The sequence below is a fragment of the Dermacentor silvarum genome, chromosome 4 (genome assembly GCF_013339745.2).
Source record: "Dermacentor silvarum isolate Dsil-2018 chromosome 4, BIME_Dsil_1.4, whole genome shotgun sequence".
Taxonomy (NCBI): Eukaryota; Metazoa; Arthropoda; class Arachnida; order Ixodida; family Ixodidae; genus Dermacentor; species Dermacentor silvarum.
Genome location: NC_051157.2, coordinates 155,015,030 through 155,025,920, shown reverse-complemented (window position 1 = coordinate 155,025,920; position 10,891 = coordinate 155,015,030). Strand labels below are relative to the sequence as shown.

Below are 10,891 nucleotides of genomic sequence, written 5' to 3'. Positions count from 1 at the left end.
TACCATAACACACCAAGGAATTGAGAAATATAACCTAACGAAATATCTTGTGAACGGTATGTAAACGATACGCCGCGATCATTTTTATATTTAGCGTACGACACGCGTGTTTCAACACACGTGCAATTTATTACTAATATCACTTCAGCCGAGTAGACAGCATCGAAAGGAAAATAACAAATGGGCGCTACGGCTACGGGTCACGCAGTGTCCGTGGGCGATGACGGCTGCTCGTCGGTGCTCGTTTCCCCGTCGCCGTCAAGGGTGAGCGCCTGGGGCGCAGTCGTCGGCTGCGTCGCATTCGTGGAGTGCACGGCTGGCGGCGCTGGCGGCGCTAGTGTCTCCGAATCGTGGAGGGGGGCCGTCCGCGCGACCGATTTCGTGCCCAGGCCGAAAACGTAGAAGCTTACCACCGCGGACAGTATGGTCACGACCAGTGCCACGGTGAGGATAATACCCAGGGTGGATAAGGTGGTGCCCTGCAGGGGGACAAAAAAAAGACTGGTCCTCAACGCCGAAAAATCGGCCGCAATGAAGGAAGGGTCTTGACGGAATGGCACGGCTTTTTATGCAGTTTTCTATCCCTTTCTTCACGGGTTATCAAGCGCGTACAGCGTAGGGTACCACTGTTGTTAAAGAAGTGAGACGGTAACGGTATAAATTCAGTTTCTTACAAAAATTACTTGATGGCGTTCCGGCATCTGTAATCGTTCAGCTGTCCCAGGAATGATGGACAATATATGGATCTTTCCAATGTTCGTGCGTGTATCTTCAAAGGTTTTTGTGGCGTTGTTTATTACGCTTACTAAAGATCCGAGAAATAACATCTTTTTAAACGCAAGAAAGCAATGTGTTTCAGCGCCTGCTCATATTCATTGCGTATTGTTCAGTGTATAACGCGATACTTTGTTTAAAACAGTCAATTTGCTAAGTCACCAATCTATCCGAAGCCCCAATGACAAAGTTTAGACAAATCCATGCAATACCAATCATTGCCAGGTTTACTGTACTGCCATACTTGCAGCTTCTGTAGAGATTGTTGCCAGAGTTCCCTCTATAGTGGTATATGCAGAAAAATCTACGAGCAACGGGACTGCAACAGGTCTTACAGCGCGCAGATTTTCTGCGCGCGTCTCATTTTATTGCGATAGCAATTATATGGACACTCCAAAGCAGATTTCTGCCGTCGCCGTCGCCGTGAGGTTCCGTATGACGTCAATGGAGATGAAATCGTCGCCGCGCGCCGCCGAACGCTGCATGTGCGAGTGAAAGGGCGCGAGGGACGCGCGCTTTCACGGGGAGTGAACCCACGGCGGAGAACAAATGCGCGTTCTGCGCCGTGCTCCCTTAAGGTGGATACACACGCGAGGGCAAAATCCCGCCTGCTCCGCGGACAAACAGTGACGTCATCACTTGAATCCTGCGCAGCCGAGTTAGGTCGCATTCGCACAGCCGGACCGCCGTTTGCGGAATCCGCGGGCTTACTCTCGACTCCAACGCTTATTAGCAGCTGCGCGTTTGCATACTCGGCGTGCTCTATATGCCATAGCGCTATGAATTCCTCAACAAGAGCCAAAAGAGTGACGGTCGCCTCGTCACTTAGCGTTTTCTTGTGCACCTCACTCATGTCGAGGTCACGCAGGCTGCGCGGTCTGAGTAAATAGAAATGCGCGCGCAACCATGACTCGCCTTTCCCGCTGCACCACAACAAAAGCACATGCGGTCACTGCTGCACAACAAAAACACACGTGGCTTCAAGCCAACGTTTTTAGATTAGGAAAAGTAATCTAAAAATGTTGCTTGAAGCCGACAACACGCCATCGTAGCCACGCCAATTCGTCTAATGTTGACAGATTTGACGCTGACTACGCTGAATTGAGGTCAGACGACCGCCAAACGGACGGATGGAAATACCGGCGAGCATTTTCAATCCGGACCGCGAGCTGAGGAGGCCGGACTAGGCGAGGGCGGCACGTTTTGATGACGCGCGCGTCACGTGATAAGCCATCCGCTGCGAAAATTCCTCCTCCGTCCGGTCGTGTGAATGCACCTTCAAGGGCTGCAGAAGTAGGCGTCTCTTTCCTCCTTTACAATAACCATATATGTAGAGCAAACGCGCCTTCTTCCGACGCGCGAAAGGCCGTTGGGGGGGGGGGGGGGGGGGAGGGAAGGGAGGCGACGTTTAACTGCGGCACCAAGTGCCTATTTATATCAGAGGCTCCGGCAACAGTCACCAACGCTGCACGCATTTTGAGCGAACGCGGGCAAAACGCCGACGGCGTCGACAACAGTTCTGCGTGTTGCCGGTGCTGCTGCATGTCCGAGTTTATACAGCTGATAAAGCTACTATCATTACTCCGTATAGCTCTCTACCAATTTGCTATCGCCATTGATGCTTCGCCTTTCACGAGAAACTGCGACAACTTTTTTTCATCGGCCGAAGTGATTTCATCTACGGCTCCATTTCTACCTTGAATGATTGAAATGAGGCAGTGGACGGACGGAAACAAAACTACGTGGCTCCACCTCCATGTCTTGCACTTCACGGATACGGCAATAGGACACCGTACCTCTGCTATGCATCTTTGAAAGGGCAAGTAAATATAGCTAACGACAGAGGAAAAAACCAAGGGAGCAAGAAGTAAAACCCACAAAAGGTATTTTTTGCACAGTATGGCTTCACTATAAGAAACTTGAGGCTACACCTTCTATACCATTCAAGTAATCATGTGCGCTGCCGAAATTCAACTTCAGTCAGAAAGGATTTTATTCGATCCAGTTCGAGGCATATAAACTATTTCAGATCCTATAATGATGGTCCATTTGTTCAGTATCACTGCGCTGATAGTTGCAACGATTACGAATAGTGCAGGGAATTGAAGATGTTAACTTAAAGATCTTAACTGCTACATTTTTTTATTGGCGGTAAACCCGTTTTATATTGTTATCCTTCTTGAGGTGGTCTCAAAGCGGCACACACTGCAGCTGTCGAAAAGTGATTGAGATGAGCAAGGTGATCAGTTGGGCTAGTCGGTCGAGTTGAAAACACGGCAAAAAACTATGAGAATTGACAACGTGACACAAGCGCTAACTGCAGCTGACATTTTTGTTCACTTCCGCTGTGCTATAGCCTTCCACAGGAAGGAAATCTTCTATACGATGAATTACACTGACCCAGTACTTCTGATGGCAGATAATGCAGTCATTAGCGCATCGCTCTTAGCTCCCCAACCCACCACAAAGATCCCTGGCGCAAATGTCATGATAACTGCGTTCAAGGACAGCATAACTTGCAATGGACGGCCATTTGGAAACCTCGACAAAGTGTGTTTCTGTACCAAACCATCTTTATGGTTTGCAATAGGAGGAAGTATAGGAGGAGTCGCCGAGGAGGGGAAGACGGCCGTCTTCGCCGCCAATACGACGCCCAGACAGAGAACGTAGAAGCGCGCGCATAACGAAACGCGTTAGGGGTAACATTAAGAGACAGGAAGAAACGTAAGCAGCAGCTTGGATGAAGGGCAACCTCTCCCAAGAATAGGCACCGGGCGGCCGTCGTGAGGCGCCAGCGGCGCGCCGGCGATATGCTGGCGAACAGCGCCGCGAACGGCAGCTGTCAGAGCACTGGCATGTGAAGCAGACGGCGGGACGAAGGCGCTCGGTGCTTCCAATGATTTGGCACTGCGGGTTTTAAGGGCTGACGCACCGGAAAACGCATTTTCGTGTGTCTGCTTTTGAGAAAGGTCGTCACTTGTACGAGGCAGATCACATTTGTGGCATCAGGTATAGTATATAAAGCAGAAAACGAGCGCAAATTGCGATGCAAATGCACCACGCGAACGGAGCTCACCACGGCAAGCTATGACGTGGAACTCCAGAAATTATATTCCAGATCTTATTTTATTGTGCGCGTTAACACTCTCGCGTATTTAATTATTTAAATAGGCGAAGAACACAAAAATTATGGACAGAAGAAAAAGGAGACATACGTCTTCCTTATTCTCTTTCTTGAGCTGTTTCGCCGATCGCACATGTATCAGTAAGTTCCCGTTCTCTGTCCGTTGTAGTTCTTTTATCTTTGCAATGCTTCCCCATTCTTAATTGATTATAAACTAACCCAATTTTCAGTCACGGCCCATTTCATATAGCTTAACGCGACGGGAGCCGTCAGTGGCGGCGAGTGTGAACACGCCACTGCGTTGGCGTTCGCCTTCGATGCACAGCACAGTCATGTGCCGGACGCAACCAGAGTTGGGAATTCCTAGGAAGGCAAATGTACAGTACATTAAAAGGAAGACTGATACACTGATAAGACGGCAAAATGACTACAAATCTGAGTGTTTACCTTCGGTGCCCAAGCTCCGGAGCCCTTACACTGCGCAGGCGAAGACAGGCAAACGGGACAAGAAGCGCTTGCGTATGAACGGCTATTTTATGAACGGTAGAACAACTAGACTAAGCAAATCAGCGTCGGAAATGTACAGTGCCCAGCGTTTGATGCGCTGGCAGCGCGCGGCTGCCACCGGTTTTTTTTTTTTTTTTTTTGCTTTTTGCCTCACAGGTGAGCGCCGTGGGACCAAATGCAGTCATAATGCGTTACGAAGGTTCTCGCTTTCACTCTACACCACAATGCATCAGTTTGGTGTCCCCAGCGCTTACAGTCAGTGCAAAAAGCACTGGCGACCATGCGATTCGAGTAGCACTGTACGCGCTGTTGCCTACAGACCGCACATATACAGACTTTCCGCCTGAAAAACGCGATGAACAACGATTAATTGAATGGCCTAACCAGCTTCAGTCATGTTTCAGTAACTGTTGGTGCACCCAAATAAAAGTTGTCGCAGTTTCACCTGAAAGGTGAAGCATCAATTGCGATAGCAAATTTGTAGAGAGCTATACAGAGTAATGATGTTAGCTTTATCAGCTGTATAAACTTGGACATGCAGTAGCACCGGCAACGCGCAGAACTGTTGTCGACGCCGTCGGCGTTTTGCCCGCGTTCGCTCAAAATGCGTGCGGCGTTGGTGACTGTTGCCGGAGCCTCTGATATAAATAGGCACTTGGTGCCGCAGCTAAACGTCGCCTCCCTTCCCTCCCCCTTCCCCCCTCCCCCACGGCCTCTCGCGCATCGGAAGAAGGCGCGTTTGCTCTACATATATGGTGATTGTAAAGGAGGAAAGAGACGCCTACTTTTGCAGCCCTTAAGGAAGCACGGCGCAGAACGCGCGTTTGTTCTCCGCCGTGCGTTCACTCCCCGTGAAAGAGCGCGTCCCTCGCGCCCTTTCACTCGCACATACAGCGTTCAGCGGCGCGCGGTCACGATTTCATCTCCATTGACGTCATACGGAACCTCACGGCGACGGCGACGGCGACGCCGACGGCAGAAATCTGCTTTTGGTGTCCATATAATTGCTATCGCAATAAAACGCAACATGCTTGATCAGACTTGGTTTCACGGCAGCGCCTGCTGCGCGCGACCCTCGGCCCCGGCCGCAACACTACATTTGCTAGTAGGTACAGCGTTTGACCGCTGGCGCCACGCTGCGCCGCTCGGGCGTACCGCGTTTCTAGGTGGTTTGTTTCGCCGAGGGCGCTCGAACGCATTCATATGGTTCGCACGAATGCAGCGCTTCCAAGCGTGTCTGTATGGCTGAGTGGCTACGGCGCTCGCTTTGGGAACATGCGTATGCTGGTTCGACTCCCGCCCAGGCTAGAATTCTTTTTTAATATCAAGCTTTTTTTTTTCTCTGTTTGCCAGCGTGGTCATTTGAACCCCGGTGCCACGGCGGCAGCCGTGGTACCGGGCGCCGACGCGAAGCGGCGGTCGTTGTTGCGACCCGGCCGCCACATGCCATTACATTTGCGGCGCCGCCGCATGAAGGCGCCACCGGTCCAAATTCATCCAGCGCCCGGTGCCTATAGGAACACGCAGTTCCTATAGTTCCCAAATGGCGGAAGGACTCCAGACAGGCCTGAAGACATCTGCCCCCTATTACTAACATCAACCCTGTGTAAACTCCTCGAACGGATCACCGCTGCCTGATTATCTAGTCATTTATCATGCTCTCTTTGGGTTGCTTGATGGTAAATTTGAGATTGGAACGAGGGTGATGTCTATAGACAAATAGGTGCTTGCAAATAAAGTGTATTAAAGTTTATATATGTCTCTCACTTACAATTTAGCTCTCTTTTGAGACAGCTTTCCTCAGCGCGCTCACTACATATAATAGCCCGTATCTCCTGCGGCAAACTACCAACAGACCACATAGAAGCAAAAAGGACGACCTGGTCATTCTTGAAGCCGTTGACTTCAAGAAGCTTTCCGACGCAGTGGCCCATGATGGGCCACTGCGTGAAAACTGGGCCACATTGAAGTGAAAACTAAACTACGGCATACGGAGTCATTATAGCCCTCAGGGTTGGTTCCCTGTGGAAGTCTTGCAAACGGCTTTGTATGTAAAGTTAAACCACTGTATGTAAAGTCCGGGGAACTGCTTACCTATATGTAGCATACGGCTCTTAACCGCTATTGGTGCGAAAATGAAGAAAAAGTAAACAAAGTGGACAGTGGCCAACCCGCCTGCAGACGGTCAATCCCCCCGTCGTCTGCAGCCGCTTCTTCCCGCCTGCAAGATCCGGCAGCGCGGGCGAGTGGTGGCCGTGACCATCAAGAACCCTCGCCTAAACGTTGGGCGAAGATACGTCGGCGGTCAACCGGGGCCACACTGCCGCCGTCCACCCAGCGAACAGCCCGAATCGGGGTGACTATGAGGCCACCCCGCCACAGCACTAATCTCGAACCTGCCGCCTACCGACCAGTCAACGTCGTGATCCTTGACCACTCCGCCACCGATCGGGTGATGACGTAATGTCTTCAGCGCCTAATATGCATACCGTTGTCTTACATCATGTACAAAGTGCTCTTCAAATCGTTTATAGGTAACATACAGACTGAAACATCGATAGCTGTTACTACCGATATACTCTACATAGACCTCAGAGAGAATGTTCCAGAGTTTGCAGTTTTCTAACTCTGTGTATAAAGCGCTCTGCAAGAAGTCTAAAGGTGACATATAAACTCAGTAGCAGAGACAGTAACAGCTGGCTTATCGGCGGCTTTCTTTCTTTTCACCCCTGCATGTACACTGATACATGAATAAAATGTTTTGTTTATTGATTCATTCTTTATTGAAACTGTAATGACGAAGATAGCACAAGCGTCGCTGTGGTCGCATGGCTCCTGAAGAGAGGAAGACAAAGACAAAAGGATTGGTGTCGCTGGTTTTGCCTATTTTCCGCCATGCGACCACAGCGACGCTTGTGCTATCTTCGTCATTACAAAAGGAATACTACTCTGTGTGCTGTATGGGTGATTTCAATGAATGTATGCACTGTTCGCTTGAGTTTGCTGAGTGCTTGTAGCATATGCCATAAAGGGGGTATGAGTCATTGCATTTTTTGGTTGCTTACTGGGGTACGAGCCATTGCTTGGCAAACAACACGTTTTGGAGCGCTCTAGAGCTCTTGCGGTGACGTTTACGTTATGGTGGTAGAAATAGAGCGCTGGAAACACATTCGGTTAGTTCAACGAAAGCGTCTCTAAGAGCATTCAGAGGCGCTTTCCCTTTCGAGGTCGTAGTACAACCAAAATCCGAAAGGATTCTGATCACGTGGCTCCTCCGATTGCTCATGGAATAGCTAAAAGCTAGGCTCCGCCGTTCTCACTCTATCTCTAATCTGGAAAGGCCTGCGCGTCACTGCAAACAGATTCGGAGCGCGGTAGACACCAGTCAAACGTAGCATATAGGAGAGAGCTGACCTGAGTCGAGACCCTGTGGGGCTTCATGACCTCCTCGACCTCGTCCTCGTCGTCCTCGTAGACCTGCGCAGGCGGCACGTACGCCGGGACCACAGGCGCCGCTCCCGCCGGGACTGCGGCCAAGAAGCGGTGCACGATGTGGCGGCGGGGCCGCGAAGTCCCTGTCAGTGGCTTCTGCGGCTGCCATCGGCGTCGTTTTGCAAGACGCGGGGGCTGGAATTCAAGGCAGCGATCACAACCTGGCAACACAAATGCACTCCCTCCGCTGGCAGCCTCCTGAATGATAATGATGGCGATGGTAATTCCTTTAACAATCGCACAAATCCACTGTAGCGGGTGGTAGTATCATAGCAAAATACGAATGAAGATATAAGTGAAACCGATCATAAATAAAATCAAATAATGCGTAATCGAGAAGTCCGTATTGCATAATGAAAAGGACAGAGAAAGAAGACCCTCAAACTACGAGTAAGACTTAATATGAAGGAAAGGTAGCTCAGACTTTCAAACCAATTTTCATTTTATTTTATTTTTTAATTATTGTACAATAGAAGTTGATTCATTGATAGAGAAAATAAACACGAGAAAATAGCCGATACTTAGTAAATGCCGCTACACTAACAACGTAATCTTGTCTTGCAGAGGTAATTGCAGGGCCGGTGATCACGCTCCTCAGCGATGACAAGTGCCCTCCTTGTGGGGGAGGTGAATGCTGGGGGATGTAAACATGGCCGCGAGCTGGAGGGACCCCACATGGCCATTCCAGCTCGTTCCAATCAATAATAAATATTTGTGATTTAGTGCCACTATTTACAATCACCACCGATGGTTCACTACAGGATTTTTTTTTGCATTACGTGCCCATCATCACTACTTGTCCCACTATATGGTCACTGCATACTGTATGCTTTTACAGCGTAAGCCGTTTCGGTTCACGATGGTGTCCGCCGCCGCCATGTAACCGCTATCACGGGAAATGCGGAAACAAGTACCCGGTCTCCGCCGGGATCGAATACAGGCCCGCTGCGCGGGAGTCGGATAGTTTACCACTGAGCCACGCAAGCGCTTGCTATCAGGCAGCGGAAAAATTCCCTATAAAAGCGCCCTATAGGCAGGTGCGCAGGCACAGACGACCCGAGCCTCCGCCAGTATGATGGCGCTATCTAGTTAAGGCGCCTGCAAACGCCGCGTGCGCAGGCACAGACGACGAGATGCGATTCAGACGAGGCGCGCAATCAACGCGATCCCAATGTTAGATGTGCGCCACGTATTCTGGGTAACTCTTCGGTACATGTTATGGCGTGTCCTCGCAAGGTACGAACCGCTGCTGAAGAAGCGAGTCGTAGAGCTACGTGCTCGGCTACAACCAGGCATCATCGAGCTCAGCAAACTGGTGTGCAGATAGCATTACAAGCCGCAGCTCGTCCTCGACGCCGGGTGGACAGTTCAGGCCAACATATAGTCCAGCGTTTTCGGCACGCCAGGCCGCGGCAGCGAAGTCGGATACGCTACGCCAGCCTGCGGAAGAAATTTGCCTCCTCTACAGTTCGGCGCGCACGCCGCGAAAGGCTAGCGCCATCTGTGTATGGGAGCGCAACTTCACGGCCGCGCGAACAGGCAAATTGCGCCATTTCCATGGCGCATGCGCATTCTCGCTTTCTGAGAGTATGCGCGCGCTTTTTTGTTTTTTTTTAACAAGACAAGACACTTTATTTCAGACAACCAACATACATAGTTGCCTAGAGGATCGGCTTAAAGGCACATAAAGCCTGACAGAGCGCCGATAAGCCGCTTACACACACATGAATAACAGTCATGCATAAAATATGACATAAGTTCGAAAAGAAAGCACATCGTCATTTTTTACATGCGCAAACACAACAAAATACCTTATACACAGCACTCGCTCCGTGTGCTGTTTGGCTGCCTTCACGGCATGGTGTTAATTTGTCCTGACAGCCAGATCGCACTCCCAGTGCTAGTGCGTCGGCTACGTCAAAAGCGGAAGTGGACCATGTACATATATCCTCACTTGCGCTGTCATCGTCCACGGTCGTTGAGAAAGCCACTGCCGCGCTTTCACCATAGAGTAACATACGGATTACAAGAGTGGCCACTCCAGCCTAAAAGCGGCCGAGCTACGCAGCTAGAGGGCAATACAACACTCCCTGTCTCCAAGGGAACACTCGTACTAGTTATCTACTGTAGTAAATTTTCTATAGTGCACTATACGTCTACTTGTCTATGTGGCTGTAGACGTAGACGTTATCAACGGGATCAGCCGGCCGTGAGCGGTGGATAAGACTAGTATAAAGAATAACGCATCGCTACAAACTATCGGCCATGGTGTTATCAGGCAAGGCGATGCTACAAAAGATGCGCGATAACGTCTGCGTGGTCTTTGCTGGGTTCGTCTGCCAGAACGTCTGTCTGCTTGGCTGCTGCTTGGTAAGAAGGCCTTCATTGTTTTTTTCTTCCCTTCATTACTTTGCAAATTGCTTATGTATTTGTCACTTCAGCCGTAAGTTGATATTTGTCGCATTGTGCTGTTCGGCGCAGAGAGCTTTTCGTGTTCTTTACTTCGCGCATGACGTTGTGGATTGCTTCACATTATGTAAGAAACAGCAATTTGGAATGCTGCGCAGCACGTTTGCGAGAAAATCGTTTCTTGGCGCGAGAAAGTGAGTCTGCTCACGCCGGTATACGTAATCTGAATTCAATGCACGCGTGTGCAATTGTGTGAAAGAATGCAGTTATGCTTAGGATCGTTATTCGTGGCGTGCGCAGATTGCTTGAAGCCTTTGTTACGAGCGCAATTAGGCAGAACTTGCGAATTGAGTAGAGTTTTAGTAAGCTGTGGCTACGACGTATTCTGAATAAACACTCCTGCCTTAGTAGCGCATGCATGGCACCGAAGGTATCTTTTTTTTTTAGCTGCGACAATTGCACGTGACGGTTTTCGCGAAAGGGCGATCTGAAGTGCGTAGGTGAAAATTTGTGCGAAGGCGGGAGGGAAGACAACCAATACTTTTTTTTTCTCAGGTCATGCCGACCATAGTCAAGTACTACGGG

General features: G+C 49.9%; 1 protein-coding gene across 1 annotated transcript; it reads right to left on the bottom strand.

Annotated features, from left to right (window-relative positions):
• Window positions 1–200: 200 nt before the first annotated feature.
• LOC125945047 (uncharacterized) lies at window positions 201–9,915 on the bottom strand. Its single transcript, XM_049666605.1, has 3 exons — window positions 9,852–9,915; window positions 7,820–8,124; window positions 201–479 (listed from the first exon to the last, which is right to left on the bottom strand). Exons 1-3 carry the CDS (start codon window positions 9,913–9,915, stop codon window positions 201–203), a joined length of 648 nt encoding a protein of 215 aa, XP_049522562.1.
• Window positions 9,916–10,891: the final 976 nt, after the last annotated feature.